At 37.2% G+C, this 22,462-nt stretch overlaps 1 protein-coding gene across 9 annotated transcripts in view; it reads right to left on the reverse strand.

Moving 5' to 3' along the window:
• Positions 1-22,462, reverse strand: part of DMD (dystrophin) — a 2,668,835-nt gene that overhangs the window by 654,530 nt on the left and 1,991,843 nt on the right. For all 9 annotated transcript variants that reach the window (XM_060407875.1, XM_060407877.1, XM_060407874.1 and 6 more), the window contains one exon: positions 6,142-6,259. In XM_060407875.1, the coding sequence (XP_060263858.1) occupies positions 6,142-6,259 (118 nt within the window). The remainder of the gene's footprint in view (positions 1-6,141; positions 6,260-22,462) is intronic.

Genomic DNA, 22,462 nt, shown 5'->3' on the forward strand with positions numbered 1-22,462 from the left:
ATAGATCAATGGAAAAATATAGAAAGCCAGAGATAAATCCACACACCTATTATCTTTGACAAAGGAGGCAAGAATATACAATGGAGAAAAGACAATCTCTTTAACAAGTGGTGCTGGGAAAACTGGTCAACCACTTGTAAAAGAATGAAACTAGAACACTTTCTAATACCATTCACAAAAATAAACTCAAAATGGATTAAAGATCTAAACGTAAGACCAGAAACTATAAAACTGCTAGAGGAGAACATAGGCAAAACACCCTCCGACAGAAATCACAGCAGGTTCCTCTATGACCCACCTCCCAGAATATTGGAAATAAAAGCAAAAATAAACAAATGGGACCTAGTTAAAATTATAAGTTTCTACACAACAAAGGAAACTATAAGCAAGGTGAAAAGACAGCCTTTAGAATGGGAGAAAATAGTAGCAAATGAAGCAACTGACAAAGAATTAATCTCAAAAATATACAAACAACTCCTGCAGCTCAATTCCAGAAAAATATGGGCCAAAGAATTAAACAGACATTTCTCCAAAGAAGACATCCAGATGGCTAACAAACACAAGAAAAGATGCTCAACATCACTAATTATCAAAGAAATGCAAATCAAAACCACAATGAGGTACCATTTCACGCCAGTCAGAATGGGTGCAATCCAAAAGTCTATAAGCAATAAATGCTGGAGAGGATGTGGACAAAAGAGAACCCTCTTACACTGTTGGTGGGAATGCAAACTAGTATAGCCATTATGGAGAACAGTGTGGAGATTCCTTAAAAAACTGGAAATAGAACTGCCATACAACCCAGCAATCCCACTGGTGGGCATACACACTGAGGAAACCAGAATTGAAAGAGACATATGTACCCCAGTGTTCATCACAGCACTGTTTATAATAGCCAGGACATGGAAGCCACCTAGATATCCATCAGTAGATGAATAGATAAGAAAGCTGTGGTACATATACACAATGGAGTATTACTCAGCCATTAAAAAGAACACATTTGAATCAGTTCTAATGAGGTGGATGAAACTGGAGCCTATTATACAGAGTGAAGTAAGCCAGAAAGAAAAACACCAATACAGTATACTAACGCATATATATGGAATTTAGAAAGATGGTAACAATAACCCTATATGCGAGACAGCAAAAGAGACCCAGATGTATAGAACAGTCTTTTGGACTCTGTGGGAGAGGGCGAGGGTGGGATGATTTGGGAGAATGGCATTTAAACATGTATAATATCATATGTGAAAGGAATCGCCAGTCTAGGTTCAATGCATGATACAGGATGCTTGGGGCTGGTGCACTGGGATGACCCAGAGGGACGGTATGGGGAGGGAGGTGGGAGGGGAGTTCAGGATGGGGAACACATGTACACCTGTGGTGGATTCATGTTGATGTATGGCAAAACCAAGAAAATATTTTAAAGTAATTAGCCTCTAATTGAAATATATAAATTTATATATATATATATAAAGAAAGGTAGTGAAAAATTCACAGTTAGTAAAGTAAGTGAAGTGGCTCAGTCATGTCCCACTCTGCAGCCCCACGGACTGTAACCTGCAGGTTCCTCCACCCATGGGATTTTCCACGCAAAAATACTGGAGTGGGTTGCCATTTCCTTCTCCAGGTGATCTTCCTGACACAAAGGTAGAACCTGGGTCTCTGGTGCTGCAGGCAGACTCTTTACCATCTGAGCAAGAGATTATTAAATACTTTAAATGTTTTCCCCTAAGCATTCAAACAACCTGATCAGATTATAATTCAAACAAGAGATAACATTCACTGAGCTCTTACTATGTTTGGGATCTAAGTGTTCTTCATGCAATACCTCAATTAATTCCCCTAACCTTGAAGTAGACAGAAGTAATCTTATTTTATAGAGGAGAAAACTGAGATCGGATAGTTCACTGAGATTAGTTGTTTGTTTAGGGTCACAAAGGTAGTAAGTGGCCAGCCCAGGCAGCTTGCCCTTAATACCTGGATGTGCTATTGCCATAGATCACGGGTCCCTAACCTCCAGAACCTAATGTCTGATCATCTGAGGTGGAGCTGAGTTAATAATTATAGAAATAGAGAGTGCAATAAATTTAATGCCCTTGAATCATCCTGAAACCATCCCACCCAACAATGTCTGTGGAAAAACTGTCTTCCACGAAACTGGTCCCTAGTACCACATAGATTGGGGACCACTGCCATAGATCTTTAAAATGGCAATGGTGGGGGTTATGGAAGGAGAAGTATAAAAGCAAAGTTCTCAAATACAAATGTCAGATAAACCATGTTCATCGATATTATTTGAGGAATAAACAGAACAGTAAAAGAGCAGTTCTTTTTTCCCATATCCTCCTCATTGTTATGAGAGGTACTATGGTACTAAGATTTGCAGTAGTAACAGATATGCACAAGAGTTTTGCATAATTCAGAAACCTCCAAGGGAGCAATTTTAGATCCTTCTTATCTGTTTTTTGTCCCCTGACCTAGCGCTTCTGCAGAAGAAAATGACCAGGAATGGTTGACACATTCAGCAACCAAAGGAGTCATGGAAAATGAGCAGTTTGAACATCAGACAGAGCGAGGGGAATTTTTCACCTGACTGCTTTTAGAATGAAATTTACACTTTCACCTTGATTATTACAACATGATTTCCATCAATATAATCACCTGAAAACAACAGATACCATGGAAACAGTTTTATAGAGTGAAACATGGCTGGTATTATGCAGACCCAATTACTTGAGATTTTAGCATGGGTATTACCGGGAGAGAAGAATTGCTTTTTACTGGACTTTTCTCCTGACAGAATGTAATAACTATGTATAGATTTTCCCAACTGTTCAAAGTTATGAACTGGGATTTACCAAGGAGGGACTCATGTTTCAATATAGTATTATATACTTATTGAATATTTTTCTTTATTTAGCTGATTCCTTTTTAAGTATTTCTAGAAGCTTCAGGGCAATAAAAATGGAATAGTGAAATATTCAAATAAGAAAATACACTTTTATGAGCTAGTATTTTATTTCTACGCATTCCCTGAAAACCAAATCTATACCAAGAAAAATTCTATTTTGAACACTATTGAAACTTTATGAGTATTGAATTTCCATCCCATATTATTGATTTCAAATGGAGAGATAAACTGAAGTATAGCAAGGCTGCAAATGACATTGTTTAGATAAACATATCTTGTCAGAATTATCCTGGTACCAGCAATAGAGGCTCCAGGAATATTTAGAACTAAGATTCTGGTTTAGGCTCTTAATAAGCAACATGACAAGTCTCAACAGGCACTTGCTTTTAAGAAAATGCTTTATTGGACCATTTGGGTTGGAATCTTTCCACTCTGCTGAAAATATTCAAAAAGGTATTCATTTCTAAAAGACAAAAGCTAAGAAAAGCAGAACTATTCAAATCACTGGATATTAGCAGAGATACATAAACCTGCCCTCTGGTCACTCAGTGCTAATCTACATCATGAAAAAGCGTTAATACAAGATCTAAAAAAGATTGCAAGGGATAATGGAAACTGTTTAGACAAAGCTGAATGGATACTATAAAATAGTTAGTGTTATTTTCCTCTTAGGGAGAAAAATGAAGTTATTTTTCATTAGGAAAATAACAAATGACTTTCTATATAGTGTGTTCAGATTTTCATAAACATCTTAGCCAAATTTCCATATTTCTCAGGCAAGAAACAGAGTACTTAATTGTGTAGTGGGGATTCAGTCTCATAATTCATTCATTAAGATTCACTCTTTTGGGCCTGTGTGTCTCAGCCTGGTGAGGGAAGCCTTATGGTTCCACTACGAAGGAGGAACACTCTGTCAGTTGGACAGCTATCTATGTTGGTCATTACAAGGCAATTTTGCTTTTGTATGGCTGGTTATAGAAATGATATCCTATACATTACACATAATTATAGAACTTAAGCACATTCTTCCTATCCAAACTAGCTGTGAAAGATATTGACTAGTTTCTTCCCAAATTAATTGCTCTTTTTCCTGGACTCAACGTTGGATAATATTTTCCAGTTTCCCTTGCAGTTAGATGTGGCCCTGTGACAAATTCCAGCCAACAGATTATGAAGAAAATAATGTGTATGACTTCCAGGCATGGCTCATAGTAAATGCCAATGGTCAATACTGGTTCCTCACCTGCCCGATTAAATGCATAACACTTTGATGTTCTATGTTAGAAGGGGCTTGGGTCCCTGAATGACTTCATTATGGGATGCTTACTGTGGAATACACCAGAATAAAAAAGTCAACTTCTACTGTTCTAAGCTACTAAGATTTACTTTACTTGCTGTAGCGGCTGCTGCTGCTGGTTAGTCCCTAAGCCATGTCCAACTCTTTGTAACCCCATGGATGGTAGCCCACCAGGCTCCTCTGTCCACAGGATTTCCCAGGCAAGAATACCGGAGTGGGTAGTCATTTCCTTCTCCAGGTGATCTTTCTGACCCAGGGATAGAATCCCCATCACCTGCTTGGCAGGCGGATTCTTTACTGTTGAGCCACCTGGGGAGCCCATTGTAGTGGCTACTGGCACCTAATAATACATCAGCATATATCCAAATACATTGCTTGATCAACAATAAAGAGTTAAAATTTTAAAATCAAGAAGTCTATTTTAATTAATATTCACTACAACTCAAAGAGGAAATGTCTTCAGAAAGTGAATCTAAACATCCATAATTGCAGATTGAAATAGTCTTTAGTCCTAGTCCTAGTGATTAAAGTCATTAACAAAAACAACAAAACAAGATGAGAAGTGGTAAACATTTTAAAAGGAACACACTTATAAGCCAGAAAAAGACATTTGCAAATTCCAAGATCTGCTCTTTGCTTGTTTTGTTAGCATGAACAATTTGATTAATCATTCTCTGAAACCGTTTCCTCATCTATAAAATGGGGATTATGAAATTTAGCTAACAGGATTTTGTAAAGCTTTTACACATACGCATACACATCTCACATACTGCCTGATACATGGGAGGTATTCAACAAAATAATAGCTATTAACAGTATTTACCTAATGAATGCAAGCATGAGTAGTATTTTCTGAATATTAAATCTTTCTTTCAAAATATTAACCAGAACTTTTGATTCTCTTTACTCTTTCCCTTCCCCCAACATACTGGCAGCCAGACACTCTGCTTTCTACTTCCTCAGGAAAGTGTTGACACAACAGAATGTATATTATGAAGAGATAGACTCTTGGTTTTTAAGTTTCAAAAGCCTAGGCCTGGTGTAAGACAAAGCTTTGGAAGGAAAAAAAGAATGATTAAACAAAGGTTTTTTTTCCCTCCTCCTGCACTAGAAAACACTCCTCCAGATGTGGGGAGGGACATAAGGGGACATTGCAGGGGAAGTAAGAAAATTTAGTATCAGTATGTATCCCTGGAAGGAAGAGACGGGGAAGGAAGGGCAGAAACCCAGGGAGATCCAAGAGACTTTGCTAGCTGAGGTGACCTCAGCCTTATTTCTAAGAAGAGCCTTTGAGAAAAATGTGATGGAGAGCAGTTTCCTTTGCTCTCTCTCCTCCCTAGCCCTCTCTCTGACCCCATGCACAGTCACTCTGAAGCATCCTGTGTAAAGAGAGTATGTGCGATGTCTAGTCAGGTAGACCTTAAAGAACCTCTCCAAGTTCCCACTACCTCCCCTGCAGTGTGGCATGAGGAATGGTACAAAGATCTCTGATATTACACAATGTGGGCAAACAAGCAGCAGAGAGACATCCAGATCTGAAAGTGCCACTGCAGACAGGAAAGAAAAAAACGGTCCTGGAAGAAACCGCCTGCTTGAACCAACAACCAAGGATATGAGGGAGAGAATGGCATCTCCATGGATGCCAGCCCAGATACATGACAACTGAGGAGGAGGGGGTGTTCTGCCACACCCATGCTCGCCACTCCATGCTTTGCAACGACATAAATCTGGATTGATGAATTTTATCTTTTATCTATTTCCTGGAATTACATTTGGTTATTGAAAGATAACATTATGGACTGAAAAACCTTAGTTACAATAGTCTCAATATTTTTATAAACATAATGGAGGTGTATGAACTTAAGTTATCATAGAAGCTTTTGATACATCTTTCCCTAAGTTTCACATGCCTGTTAAAAGAAAGACTTACTTCGATCAGTAATGATGGTCCTGGCCTCTTGATTGCTGGTCTTGTTTTTCAAATTCTGGGCAGCAGTAATGAGTTCTTCCAACTGGGGGCGCCTCTGCTCCAAGTCCTGCAGTGTTGCCTGAAGGAACAAATGGAACAATCCTGAGTTCCTCCAGCACTGCGCATTCCTTTTATGGGTAATTCTCAAAAACCAACCAAGGCACTTTTAGAAATAAAACAAGATGTTATTAGATATAAATCTCTAATGTGTTAGGCTTTACAGAGAGCAATTTAACAAGAAATGTGTTTCATTTTTCGATACCAAAAATATTTCAAGTGAAAATCTTGATTATGGGTTTGCTTCACTAGTTAAGAGCTTAGATGGAGTCATTTCAGTGTTCCTGGGTTTACGTACACCAATATATGAGTGCCACGAGTAACCAATGTAATTCTGAATTATGAAAATGTATTTAAGACACTGATGGCTATTTATACTTGTAATCTCATGCTGTGCAGTGTCAAAATTGAGGTGTATATTTTAGAAACAGAAAAGACAGAGAAGTGATTTAAGAGAGAGAACTTATTTAACTTCTTTGTGCTTAAAATTTCTCACCTATAAAATGAGAAGATGATGTAGATGAGCTAAATTAATCTTTTCCCAAAATTGACTCTAGTAAGATTCAACTGATTCCTTTGCCTCACTATAGAGTGAATGGGCTCTAAGGAGGGCTGTGAATCAACCTTTTAAACAAATTTTCTAATGCTCATCATCAGGCAAGCTTAGAAAGCATCAGACTAGAAGTTAGTATTTGTATTTTGTATTAAAACTGACTTTAATACTGCTTTTACAAAAGTACCAAAGAGAATGAAGCCAACTATATATATATATGGGCTTCTCTTATGGCCCAGCTGGTAAAGAATCTGCCTGCAATGTGGGAGACCTGTGTTCGATCCCTGGGTTAGGAAGATTCCCTGGAGAAGGGAAAGGCTACCCACTCCAGTATCCTGGCCTGGAGAATTCCATGGACTGTATAGTTCATGGGGTCTCAGAGAGTCAGAAATGACTAAGCAACTTTCACTTTCATATATATATATGTTGGGCTGCACCCCATAGACCCACAAAACTTGCACTTGCTCAACTTCATGATTGAAAAAAGAGCCCAGAGTCAGCGACAGAGACATCAGTGGTCTAATGGATGGGGGAGCTTACATGTCTGAAGCAAGGTCCTGGGGTGACACCCCACCATGTATAGCAGAAGGTGGGTAGCAAGTGAGGGTAATCTGCATTGGGAGAAGGGAGGAGGGATGGCTAGTTACAGGAGAAATGATATCAGATGGGCTGATTAGTTATCAGGGAGACCAGTAGAGGGCACGCCCCTCATTGCGTCTTTGATAAACACAATCATCAGTCAGGGCCCGCGCCAGGTACTGTACATAGGAGTCAGTCATGTGCAGAGGGTAGAAGTGATGCAGGCACTGGTCAGTCAGGGCCATACAGAGAGCAAGAGAACAGCCATCTTGAGTAGCCTGACCATACAATATATACTTTATAGGTAGCAACGTTCTCCTTCCCTCAAGTGTCCATTTATTGCCTCTGTCATCTATTTTCTCCACACGAAAGGCCAAAACTCCACTGATATTTTCAAAGAAGTTTGGGAAAAGTAAGGTATCTCCTTTGTCCTTGTACTAAAACTGAATACATTTTATTGGTTTGCATTACTTTAAAACTGCTATGTGACAGATGTTTTACACATGTTTCCTCATTTTTACTCTCCTAATAACCACACTAAAAAACTAAGCCAGAAGTCTTCATGGTTTTAAATCTTATGCTCTTTCTACTACCACATGAGGCCAATGAAAGTCAAGAGGTGAAATGTGGTAGATGGTAAAGTTCATGGAAATTAGTTATCTACTATGCCCTTTGACTGGTGCTGATTTTCTAAAGACTTTTGTATCTAGAAAGGCCAAGTTTTGATCATTCTGAATGTTTCTCTTGTGAAGGGGTAGGAAATAGGCCTGTGATTTGAGCTCAATTGCTTTTAGTGCTATTAAAATAATAGGAAGAACTTACCCAAACATTGCCCATCTATTGTGAGCATTTTCCCCTTTCTGTATTGAAAAATTGAAGGGGTTAACTTTTAACAAATTTTCCACATTTGTAAGCTGTGATTGCTCAGAAGAAAAATCCAATTTTCAGGTTTCTAACTTTTATCGTTTCTTTACACAAAAGTGTGTTTGAAATATGGAACAAATTGCCAAAGACAGCTATTGAAGTAAGTGGCATAAGTCAGTTGGAGAGTCCTGAACAAATTCTAAAGTAGGAACCATATAGTCACAGACAGATTTTTACGAAAGATATTTTCCAGGATTAGAATGTTACACTCTGGTCATCTGTGACATAGCAAGCTGAAAAGTTACTTTGGAATTCCTAACTCTTCAGTGTATAATACATTCAATAATAGATTTTTGAAAAATAGACTTACCCAGAACCCATAAATTCAAATCTTCCCCTCTAAATGCCTAGAGCTAGCAAAGTACATACATTCATTTATTTACTGACTCATTCTTTCATTTTATAAATATCAAGTGCTAGGCACTGTTTCAGGTCTTACAGATATAGTAGTAAATAAACTCATTAGGCATGATTTATGCAATTTAAGTAAAAATTTGTGTTTTATGACACTTGAAAATTTTTATATAGCAAAGATGATCTTTATTGTCATTTTCCTTTGATTTCATATTAACCCATCCTCAAACAACCAGGCCATTCTTTGCATCTAAATTCTGGATACATAACCCCAAGGATGGCTATGATTTTTCCCTTCTTTTAGGATTACAAAGTTCGTTTAAGAAGTCTGTTGTAGAAGTAACTTGATCAACTCTAATCTGAACCTTACCAGGCTCTAAATTAAACCTGACCACAATGAACAGCTTTTACTGATGAAATTAGCAAGCATGTCAATTTAGACTTAAAACAAGCCATTTTCCTCTCTAATGAACAAAATAGGTCTCAGGGTATTGTGAAACCTGTTCTCTAGTTGGGTGATTCTCTAATTCTGCTGACAGACACATACTTTGTAAGCACCTGAGAAGATTATTAATGACATCCTTTGAAGCAGCCTCCTTAAAAATCCAAGGAGATTCAAGACTGCAATAAAACCATGCCTTTCTAAAATATTTCAAAACAAAATTATAGCTCTATCCCACTTTCTGGTCAACATGGACAAACGTCCATTTCAAAAAAGAAACTGTACAATAGTAATAATGTGTGAATATATATTATATATATGGGATTCATGAGATGCTAATAGGAAAGATTGGAGGCAGGAGGAGAAGGGGATGACAGAGGATTAGATGGTTGGATGGCATCACTGACATGTTGGACATGAGTTTGAGTAGACTCCAGGAGCTGGTGATGGACAGGGAAGCCTGGTGTGCTGCAGTCCATGGGGTCGCAAAGAGTCGGGCATGACTGACTGAACTGAACTGAATACACTAATTAAACAGTGGTTTCACAGTAGAGCAGAATAGGACTTTTCTTTCCAAAACTGAAGGGAAGGACTTGAATATGACATTCATTTAACATTGTTTTTTGTTAAGATAGTATACAACAGTGACTGAAAGATCTTCATGCTAAAAAACAGGACACACTCACGCAATGGGAGGAACAACTATTTCTTCTTTTCATTTGGTTTTCTTTTGAGTGTACTCTATTTGCTATCACAATTTCTTTGACTTGACAACTTAGTTTCATAATCCTATAAATTCTCAAATACAATGACCTTCATCTGAGATACCCACAGATGAGAGAACACTTTGGATCTAATCATTACTCATACTACCCACTTCCAAAATATCCATCTACAAAATTCCATTTTCTGCCCCCAATCTGGTAGCAGATGGTACTCTCTTTCTCCTCTAATCTTCATCCTCATTTGACCTCCAGTTGTATTCCATTGTTCAAATGCTTTATTCTGGGTTTAGTGGTCTATATTTGTCATACTAAACCAGTAGAATGCTAATTATGCTTATTTTTCTTATATGAGCACAGATACTTATAACTTAAGTGAATAAAACTAAAACTATGACATGCTTAGCAGTACCTAAGCATGATAATTGAGCACATCTACATGGATCTATCATTCGGGAAGAAACAAGCACAAAGGAAGAAAGGAATCAATGCTATATCTAAGGAGTCATAAGCCAGCTACTGGGCTTTGCTAAAAACAGCTTACCCCTTGGAGATGAGAATTCATCATGGATTCCACTAGCTGAGCAAAGATGGAGAAAAAAAAAAAATCTTCAAATACAAAGTGAATCAGAAGTCGTTAATCCTACTAAGTCTTCCCAGGGTTGAGAGAAGTGGTTATAAATAGCAATCCTATGAAAAAGCAGCTAAACAATGGAGCCATGCATACCAAAAGTAGGTCATTTTAGACTCTTAGAAAGAATTACACTTTGTAATGTAATTTGTTAAAATGAAATTCTACCTAAATAATACTCCAATAGAAAACTCTATATGTGTAGTTGAATATTTAGTATTTATATGTCTAAGCAAAGACCTTAACTAGAAACTTGTTATATTTTTAGTATTTTTCTACAAAAATCAACAATCTTCACATAGTTAAACTTAGAACAAAGGCCTATAGTGATTTTCAGTTGTTGCCATTTTCAGGAAATAAGCATGAATCCAACTTACATATTATGTAAAAATGGAGACCTTAGACTCTTATTTACAACTTAAAAAATTAACATTAAAGATTGACAAGGTGAGAGAGTTTATAGAATTACTTTATGTCTGGAAGAAAATCAGCATTTAAGTCAGGTGGGTTCTAAACTGTAGTCTTTCTAGTAATCGAAAGAGATTTACCTGTGAGGATGCTAATCATCTGTCTAGCTTTCAACTGCCTCACTGAGCACCTTAATTTAGGCTTCTATTCTTGCATTCGGCTGCCTCTGCAAATAGATGGGCCAAATTCAAAGTTGTCTTTATTGTCCTCCACTTCCTCACTTCTCATGTGCGTTGTAAACTGACTTGGATATTTTCCTGCTGGGCAGAACTTCCCTACTTCTCTGAATGTTCTACCAGCATCTCAGTTGGTCACTTCTTCATAAGCACCTTCTAACTGTGGTTAGCCTTTTGTCCTTCATTCATTCAAGAAATACCTTTTAAAAAGCATTTTTCTTTTATATAGGCTTCCTGTGTGTGGCTCAGCTGGTAAAGAATCCGCCTGCAATGTGGGAGATCTGGGTTTGATCCCTAGGTTAGGAAGATCCCCTGGAGAAGGGAAAGGCTACCCACTCCAGTATTCTGGCCTGGAGAATTCCATGGACTGTATAGTCCATGGGGTCACAAAGAGTCAGACATGACTGAGTGACTTTCAATTTCACTTCACTTTACTTTTATGTAATCTGAAACTTTTGGAAAATTCATAAGAATGGTCCAAGAATTCACATGTACCCTTTACCCAGATTCACTGTTAATATTTTGTCACATTTTATCATTTATCATTCTAATATTACATATATATATAGTATCTGTGTATGTAATATTATATTTGTTTTCAGAACCATTTGAGAATAATCTGTAGATAGAATGTCTTTTTGATATTTCAGTGTTCGTTTTTAAGAAAAACAAGTGCATTCTCTGATATAATCTCAGCTTAATTTCTAATTCAGGAAATTTCATGGAGAAGGTAATGGCACCCCACTCCAGTACTCTTGCCTGGAAAATCCCATGGATGGAGGAACCTGGTAGGCTGCAGTTCATGGGGTCGCGAAGAGTCGGACACAACTGAGCGACTTCACTTTCACTTTTCACTTTCATGCATTGGAGAAGGAAATGGCAACCCACTCCAGTGTTCTCGCCTGGAGAATCCCAGGGACGGGGGAGCCTGGTGGGCTGCCATCTATGGGGTCACACAGAATCGGACACGACTGAAGTGACTTAGCAGCAGCAGCAGCAATGTGGCTTTAGTACTATAACCTAATCTACATTCTTTATTTATAATATCAAGAATACTCCTTTAATTGCCTTTCATTTACTGGTCCAGCCTCATGTATCTCTTTCGTCACCTTTAATCTGAAATAATTCATTGCCTTTCTTTGAATTTCTTATCACTGACTGTTTTGAAGAACATGGGCCAGTGGAGAATGTATCCCAATTTGGGTTTCAGTGAATATTTTTAAGTATTTATGTTATGCCAGTCATTGAGCTAGTCATAAGGATATAGCAGTGAAGGAGGAAAACTTATTTGCAAGTAAAAAATGAACTAGTAGTGAGGACAGGCAGTAAACAAACAATTATAATAAACTGAGGGAGTATTATGATAGGAAAGGCACAAGGAGTTATCAAAGCATACAGCAGAGATATCTAACCAAATTTAGGGTATCAAAGGGAGTGTTCTAAAAGAAGTAGGGCTCACTTGGTCCTTGGGGCTTATTTGTCTAAATTATACAATTTTTTGGTGTGTAAATTTTAAGCTCTATATTTCAGATTTTTTCAGCTTTATTTGGGTAGATTTGACAAATAGAAAATATATATAGAAGTATAAAATTTGTTGTGATATATGTATACATTGTGAAATGATCACCACGATCAAACTAGTTAACATATCCACCATCTCACATACTTAACCTTTTGTGTGCCTGTGCATGATGAAAGCACCTAAGATCTACTCTCAGCAAATTTCAAGTAGACATTATTAGTATTTCTAGGCTTTACATTATATCTCTAAAAGTTATTCATCTTATAACTGGAAGTTTGTAGCCTATGGCCAATATCATCCCACTTCCTTTACCCTCAGCCCATGACAACCATCATTCTACTGTTTCTCAGAGTCCCACTGCTTTTAGATTTCACATATAAGTAAGACTTCATAGTATTTGCTGTTCTATATCTGGCTTATTTCACTTAGTGTAATGCCTTCTAAGTTCATCTATGTTATCAAAAATGGCAGAATTTCCCCCTTCTTAAGTATTAATAATATCCAATGTAAATATACCTATACCACAATTTCTTTATCCACTCATCTACTGATGGACATTTGAAGTGTTTCCATATCTTGGCCATTGTGAATAATGCTGCAGTGAATAAGGGAGTGCAGATATCTCTTTGGGATCCTGACTCCATTTCCTTTAGATATAAACCCAGAAGTGAAATTGCTGGATCACACGGTATTTCTGCTTTTAATCTTTTGAGAAACCTCCTTACCAACAGTGTACGGAGGTTTCCTTTTCTCCATAGCCTCATGAACAGTTGTAATCTCTTGTCTTTTTGATAATAGCCATTCTAACAGGTGTGCGGTAATTTTCACTGTGATTTTGATTTGTATTACCCTGATGATGAGTGATGTTGAGTACTTCTCACAGAGCTGCTGGTCATTTGGATGTCTTCTTTGGAAAAATGTTTATTCAGGTCCTCTGCCCAATTTTAAATCTGATAATTATTACTATTACTATTTTTACTACTGAGTTGTATGATTTCCTTATATATTTTGTTTTTAATATAAATTTATTTATTTTAATTGGAGGTTAATTACTTTACAATATTGTATTGGTTTTGCCATACATCAACATGTATCCGCCACAGGTATACACGTGTTCCCCATCCTGAACCTCCCTCCCTTAACTCCTTATCAAATACATCGTTTGCAAATACTTTCTCTCATTCCAAAAGCTGTCTTCTCATTCTGTTGATTTTTTTTTCCCCTTTGCTGTGCACAATCATTTTTGTTTGATGCAACCCCACTAGTCTATTTAGACTTTTGTTGCCTGTGATTTTGGCATCAAATCCAAAAAATAGTTGTCCTGGCTAATGTCAAGAAGATTTCTTCTGGTTTTCTTCTAGTATTTCATGCTTTCAGGTCTTTAAGTGCCATTGCTGCTAATACCTACTGTGGTGGCCAGAAGAATGTGCAAGCCTTTTATGACTGGGACCCAAGTGACCGAGGACTCCAGCTGCTGCATTTAGAAATCCATCACTACATTGGAGAGAAGAAGCCAAGCCTCCTATGGACTGCTCCCCACCAAGGACTGAATGTAATGGAGATACTAAAGCAGAGCCTTTCTTAGGAGGCCTGGGGCCCCTCTGGCTGACTCAAGCTCAATGTCTCCCAGACAGCTTTGCTGACCCTTCCTCAGGTTGCACACTGGGGTACTTCTACCCAGTTTTCTCTCTCTTTTTTCCTTCATTTTGGGTTAGACTTGCATTTGGGTCTAGTGATTATCCCAGCTTCTCAGGCTTCCTGTCTATTTCATTTTACATAGCTGTTTTCTCTACTAAAATAATTTGCTGTTCAATCCTGGCTTAGGACATTTAAATGCAATCCCCAACGAATACACCCACTTTTGCCCTTCTAGTCCCTAAGCCTCTCATTAACTCTTCAGACCCAGATAATATACCATCTGGATGTACAGTTCATAATTTCTGAACATTATTAATATAATTCTTAAGATTCAATTTAAGTGAATTAGTACGGCATTTTAAAAAAATGCTGCTACTTTTTTGTTTTTTTTTAAAGAGCATGACCCTTATTTTTACTGGGCCTAAAATTGAACCAAAGGAAAAGATGGTTATTTATATGTATTACATGGTGATGGTTCCATTCTACATTTGTAGTTCATCAATACTGGACAGCAAAGTAAGTCACCAGGAATCCTGAAAGACATACCAAAAGGAACTTTGGGACAAGTTTTTGGACTACAAAAGACAGCAAAGCTAAGTCCAAAAAAATGTCCAGTTTTTCTGAGTCAGAGTTGCCCTGGGTAGGCAGGGACCTCAAGCAGGGCCAGGTTCATGGACATGAAACTAATGCATGTTTTCATCTTAATTTTTTTTTCTATTATATTTTAACAAGGGGCCCTGCATTTTCATTTTTCACTGGGGCTCACAAATTATGTAGCCAATCTTGATGGCAACCCTGAAGTAAGCAGAGAATAAAAGTTGAGTACTATATCTTGTGTGAAACACCAGTTAATTAGTGATGGTGAAGAACACATTTAAATGCAAATTATGTCAATCAAACGCCTCTTGCTTCGTTCCTGAGAACTTGTTCTAAATTTCTGTAAGGAGGAATCATGAAGCTAAAAGATACATATTTGGGCGAAAAATCTCTCTTTTGGTCAGGAAAAGCAGAGCAGGATGGTTGTAAGTTGTCCGAGATGGGACCCTTTCAGCACCAGTGGTATTGGAGAAGCAAAGTCATTGTGATGATAGAAGTGAGCAGGGGGACCTATCAGGAAAGAGGTGAATTGTCTGAGAAAAGAATTTGGGATCAAAAAGGGAACCTGTGGTTCTGGCAACAATAATGGCTGCTGAGAGCTCAAATTCCATTTCCAGTTTTAGCTAAATATCAGTTTTACCTAAAACTAGGGTGGCCTTGGGAAATACATGGGAAATGGCTAATATTTTCACAAACAGTTACTAACTGCAACTAAATACCAAGCACTCAGCTAATACACAGAGAAAAATAAAACTTGGCCTCTTTTTTCAAGAAACTCATAATCTAGCAAATACTAAAGGCTCATAAAGAACCAATACTGTGAGAAATAAATAACAACAACAATACCTGCCTTTTGACATTTGCCATGCACCAGAAGAATCTATCATCAATTAGTGGTTATGGGAATGGATTCCGGAGTAAGGTTGCCTGAGTTTGAATCTTGGGGGCCATTTACTTGGTTTCTTATTTGCAGCAAGTTAGTTAACTACTTTCTTCTTCATTTGTACCACCAGAATGAAAATAATAACAGTATCTATCTCTTAAGTTTGTTAAGAGAATTAACTGGTTAATATCTATAAAATGCTTGAAACATTTCCTGTTATGTAAGTACAAAATTCTAAATAAAAAATTTCTTAATTTAATCTTCATAATACTCTAAGAGGTAGGTACTATTATTATTCCTGGTTTACAGATAAGGAAAATGAAAGTAAAAAAAGAAGTCTGTCCAGAATCACAGGTTAGTAAGTGGTAGGACTTCAAATACAGGCAATTTGGCCCCAGGGTCTACTTAAAAGCTATGATTTTAGGATACAGTTACAAGTACCTATGCAATAGTATAATGTAGTATAGCTATCATATAGTCTGATCTAATTATTATACAGGTATGATTCAATGGGACAGGAACATGAAATGGGATTACACGAGGTAAAATTAACTATCCAACTTATTAAGCACTAAATCAGTCAGGGTTCCTGCAATAAACAAATGGCTCATAGACACTACTACAAATAAAATGGATAACTATTAACAGTAAGGACCTACTCATGTACACATTGCTATATTTACAACCACAATTACTTATATAGCACAAGGAACTCTGCTCAGTGTTATGTGGCAGCCTGGATGGGAGAGGAATTTGATGGAGAATGGATATATGTATATGTGTATGTATGGCTGAGTCCCTTCAATGTCCACCTGAAACAATCACAACATTGTTAATCGGCTATATACCAATAAAAAATAAAAAAAGTTTAAAAAATAAATATATTAAAATGGAAAAAAAAATAAAAGGACCTACTGTATAGCACAGGGAACTCTACTCAATACTCTGTAATGGCCTATGTGGAAAAAGAATCTAAAAAAGAGTGCATTTAAAAAATGTATAACTGATCTACTTTGCTATACATCTGAATTTAGCACAACATTGTATTCAGTTGGCCAAAAAGTTCGTTTAGGTTTTTCCATGTGCTCTTATGGAAAAATCTGAATTAAGTTTAACTATATTACCAAAAAAAGAAAAAAAAAAAAACAAAACAAAACAACAACCTGAGATAGGAAGCCTTGAACAGAATCTGCGAAGTAGGTGCAGGGAGAGGACCTTGATAGGATCTGTGGCTGTCAGTAAGGGAGCATAGTCACCTCTGGACTCTCTCTCTTGTCACCTTTTGCTCCACTAGTACCTCCCGTTAGGAAGACACAACAAGTGGGTTAGCAGGTCCATTGCTGTTGCCCGTGCTATTTGGCCTCCCAGGGTAGGATAGGAAGTTAGAATGTGGATCTGAGAGACTGTCACGCAAAAGTACCAAAGTGGTTGGTAAAGATAAAAACAACCACTAAAAGGAATCAGTGAAGGGAGGAACCATATATGAAACTTCTCAGGAAAGACTTCATGGAAGAAATGGTTCACACTGCCCTTGAACCTTGGGAGATTTGGCTAGGTCATGGGGTGGGCAGCATTATTAGCAAATGGAAAGCAGGAGTAAAGGCAAGGATATGATAAAGTCTCAGCTGGGCTGGCTGGTGTCTAGGATTCGCTGGAAATAATGGGAGATAAACTTAGATAGGCATAGATAATGGAGGTAGTTTATGGTGGGCTTTTTAAAAAGTTTGGATTTTATCATGAGAAAATGGGAAGCAATAAAGACTAGAAAAATTGAAGCTACAGGAGTCAAGATTTTTGTAATCTATTGGACACCTTATTCTTTCTGGCTGAAATTCCTTCCTTGGAAGTTCTTAGTTCTGTCTTGGAAATATAGTCAACAGATAACCATAAATAAAATTGCTGATTAACCAATTGACTAGACACAGAAATGGGAAACAAGAAAGATAATTACCAAATAAATTCCACCCTGGGTGTGAAAATGATTTGAACATTGCATGTATTATAAATATTACTGATCATTTTGCTAACTTCATAAACAAAAATGTGATAGATATCTAAGGAAAGTGCCTCAGCCTCCTAAATGTGAAACCTTTTTTATAATAGTATAATACAAATTAATCTAATATTAGTAAGTTATTTTTTGATATAAATTCTTTCTTTTTGTTGAAAAAGAGATTATGATGATCATTTCCAAGTTATTTTGTCACAGAAAACTTGAAGGATTGATTTACTTGCCATTTCATAAAATCCTTAACATGCAACAATGAAAACTCATTTCAGTTGTACAAGCCAGTAAGTAAATAATGTGGACTAAATTAGGGATCTTGAAATATAATTTCAAAGTCAAGAAGAAAGAAGAATTTCAGACTACAATTTGTTGATAATGATTTGCAAATACAGTTCTAAGCTGACAGAAAGGGTGCTGATATTTTTAGCTGTTCAACATTAGATCTATTAGTTATTCTCCATCGTTCACATGTCTTGAAACCCTATTGTTCTGTAAATTTAGAATATTGACAAAGGATAATTGGGGCAGTTTTAAGATCAGTTTTTGTCACATGTATCACATTTGCAGGCTTTTGGTATTTTGACCCAATACAATAAGTGGTTTTTACCCCTACATATATTTTAGAAGAAAGGAAAAAACTGAAATTATTTTACAATACACATATTTTAGAACTATTCCTGCTCATGCTTTGCATTATTCATTTCTTGTTCTATCTTGAAAAACACCATTTCGGAATCATTTTAACTTCAACTGGTCGAGATAAATTTTCTTTTATCTCATCAGAGTACCCTTTTCAGCAGATTGAATTATAAGTGAACCAAATTAATAAAATGGAGGATAAATTACATAACATGAATAGTGAAATGTAACTGTTTGAGAGCATTGTTTCTAATATTTTGCCTTGTACAGAACCTTCTGATTTCGCTTCCAAAAGATGTTGTCCAAAGCCTATATACATTCCTGATAAAGGATGCTCGAGATGACAGATAACTGAGCACTGGTCAATCAAACAGGCAAGAAATATTTGACAGTATTCTATGCACAATACAGCAGAGTAGGGCAAGTATCTTGTGAGTGAGATAGGATGGCATAAAAGAGCATCCCTAGTGATTTCAATGAACTTGCAATGGAGTTAGGGAGACGACCCTCAGGTCTACACAGGTGTGCTCACACAGGCAGCTAGCCAGTAATGGAAGATCATATGTAAATGACAAATGCAAGAGTCCACTGACTGCAGACTCTATGCTAATGAGATTCTGAAGAATGGGATTTTAATATGAGCATGTTCAGGGAAAGTGTCACAGACGACCAGGAACCTGGACTGTAACTTGGGAGGATGAATGGGATCCATAATGACCTAGCGATGAGAGAGAGGAGCTTCCAGGACAAGGACTGAGCTCAAACCAATGTATGGAGGTCTGAATACACTAGGGTGTTTGGGCAGAAGTGAGGAGGGCAGCTTTGTAGTGGGCAGAAAATTATGATGACTCTGATCAAGTTGGGCAAAGAGGCTGAGGCTGGGACTACGAGATGAATAAAGACATTACATTGAAGGCAATGGGGACTCTTTAGAGGTCTTAGAACAGAGAAATGCCAACATAAAAGTGGCATTTTAGAACTATTAACTTTGCACCATTGCATCCAAAGTCCTTCTGAGGAGAAGACTGAAAAACTCGACTGCAGCAATCCAAGAAAAATCTCATCTATATCCTCTTTGACTAAATTTCCTGTCATGCAAACATGCAAAACATTTCTAATTTAGCCTGAGGCATCCTTTTATTTCAGGAAAAAATAACCCCATTGCATATAAGTAAAATAAATTCAACCCCAGTCTTGTAAAGAACTATCCCAGAGAATTATCAAACAGATTTTCTATCTTATTTGTAATATATCAAATAGGATGAGGGTAGAAAGGGACTGTGGTTTCAGTTTAGAAAGAAGTAAGCATTCAGAATACTTTGTTAAACTCTTAAATTCTTGCTCTAAAGAATAAACGGAGGGGCTTCCCTGGGGGCTCAGTGGTAAAGACTCCTCCTGCCAATGCAGGAGACATGGGTTCTGTCTCTGGTGCATGAAGATCCCACATGATGCAGGGCAACTAAGCCCATGTACCACAACTACTGAGCCTTCGTGCAACGATTAGAGAAACGCACGCCCCGCAACTAGAGAAAGTCTACATGCAGCAATGAATGAAGACCCAGCGCAGCCAAAAATAAATAAATATATATATTTAAAGAATCTTTAAGAATAAATGGAGACTTTCAGAATATGAGAACTGGGATTTCTCCAGAAACATAACTTTAAAGATTAGGATCAGTAGTAACAAGAATTATCAATAGAATATTATGGTGCCACATTTTGTGAACCTAACTTTTCAGTGTCCCTTTTTTAGTCTTATTACTGCATCAGCCATATAATACTGTCTTTGGGAAATGAGTGTTCAGACAATACTCTCGTTTCTCGGAGAGAGCTTGACAAGTACTGTACTAATCCCTTAAAAAAAAAATGAGTCAAAGCAAACAAATGATTGTGCTAAAAATTCTTCAGCCTCTCCATGTCTTCAAAACATTTTAGAGATGCCGCTTATTTAAGTACTGATACAAGAATCTTGGTTTTTATTGCCAACTGCAGCCATCAATAAACTGAGGCAGAGCAAGAGATGTTGCTGTTCATTGATGCTACCTGTATACAGCAAGCGAAGTGGAGCAATGAGCAATTATCTAGAGGTGATTAAATTCATGTACACACTCAATTGGTATAATTCAAGCATCCAAATGTTTTTTTTTCTATCTTCAAATGGTAGATGTGAAGACTTGCATTATCAAAATAATTGGCACAGCTGTTCAATTCATGTTGCACAGAGAGGGAGAGAATTGGGCTCAGTTTATTTGTCTGTAAAATGAGGGTAATTACATTTATATCAACCAATCTTGGGGAGATTAAAGCAATAAATATATTTATAAGAATTCAAATACCTTAGGTACAAATTAGTCAAATATGGCTAATCCAGGTTTCTTTATAGGAATAGTAATTGGGAAATATTATAGGATATTTTTAATCCATCCGGTTTCAACCATCCAGCTTCACTGTTTTGAGTGTTATGACGTGAAGACAATACATGAATAGTGAACAGTAAGGTAGTGGTGCTGAGGAATGCCATCTTAATGGTTTGGAAACCTCTTTGAGTTTTATAAGGAAGTGGAAAATATGTGTGCGTGTGTGTTTGTGAGAGAGAGAGAGTGCACTCACAAAGGTGAGGTGAGATTCAAACAGAGAAGCGAGGTATGCACAAATTTATATCATACTTTCACATCAACATGGTTTGATATGTAAGATTTGGGAATATATATAAGGAATAAAAGCTTAACAATTGGGTCTCATGCTTCAAAATAAAAACCATACTTTGCATATTCTGAGGCCAACATTAATCTATTTCTTCTCAGAAATTATGTGACTGGGGAAGGGAAAAATCTGCCCTTGATTGGGTGCTATGTGTTTATGCCGTGGCTTAGTTATAAATTATTTATGGAGATCATTTCTTGGTATGTGAGTCGAGTCGCTATTACGGAGTGTTAATACACTTGCAGCGAAGTGTTGCTGGGGGTAGGTGTCAGACATTGATCAGGAGTTAAGAGACCAGCTATTTATTTTTGCTGGTGTAAGAGAAAATTTCTATAATAAAACAATGATTCTGCTTCTCTGTCAAAAAAAAAAATGCCATTTTATGACATAAAAGCTCTCTTCAGTAAACAAAGACCAGACTGTTACTGGGGGAATGTAGAAATTACAATAGAATATATTTCCCTGTGGGAGCACAACAGCCTTTAACTCAACTGGAACTTGCCTTGTGATAGCTTTTAAGGGAGGGGACACATTCTATGGGGACAAGCTGTGCCCCCTTTCAGCTCCCTAGTGGACTAGTTCTCATCCTATAAAAAATGGGGCTACATTAGCACACTGTGTCAGTGAATTACACACTCACACTGCAGCCTGAAAGGAGCCCAGCATGGGGCGAATTGCTTTCTGTGGCATAGTTCCAAGCGAACACAGTTCAGATGAAGCCGATTCCAAGGACTATGGAAACTATGTTCTATTTGATCAGAAAATGCACACAACTTCTTAACTGGGAGCTACTAGAGCTGCTCCAAGGGCATGTGTAATCAGTTCTTAAATGCTTTTTGCAATGCTGCACACCTAACCAAGCTGTTTACATTACAAGGAAGAGTTAACTTTAATTCTCTGTTTTATTGGGATGGATACATATTATTAACACTCCTTTCAATAAATTTTAAGTAATTTAAAAAGTAGTGGTAGCCCTGGAGCAAGGTTGCAGTAAGAATACTCTATCCACTTTTCTCTGCTTTATTTATATGAGGTGAGTCAAATTACTCACCCTTTGCTGCCTCACGTTATTGGCATGAGACTAGGCAGTGACAGAAAGTGATAATAAGTAAATCAGTACTATAAGTTGGTTCCAATTTCTGATACTTCAATCTCAATTCCCTCTCCCTCCTTCTCTATCTATCTGTTACATTAATGATCAACCTCATTTTTAGGGGAAGTTTTCTCTAAGATAGTGGCCAAAGCAGGTGTTAATGAGATCAGTACTTCAATTAAAACTTCACAAAGCTAGGTAGGATAAAGGCAAAAGCTAATCCCAAGCTTTTGGTTCACAAAAATGATGCTATGATCCACAAGTAATGACAAAAGTAACTCATACTACATGAG

Source organism: Ovis aries, chromosome X (assembly GCF_016772045.2).
Source record: "Ovis aries strain OAR_USU_Benz2616 breed Rambouillet chromosome X, ARS-UI_Ramb_v3.0, whole genome shotgun sequence".
In the NCBI taxonomy this organism is placed as follows: domain Eukaryota; kingdom Metazoa; phylum Chordata; class Mammalia; order Artiodactyla; family Bovidae; genus Ovis; species Ovis aries.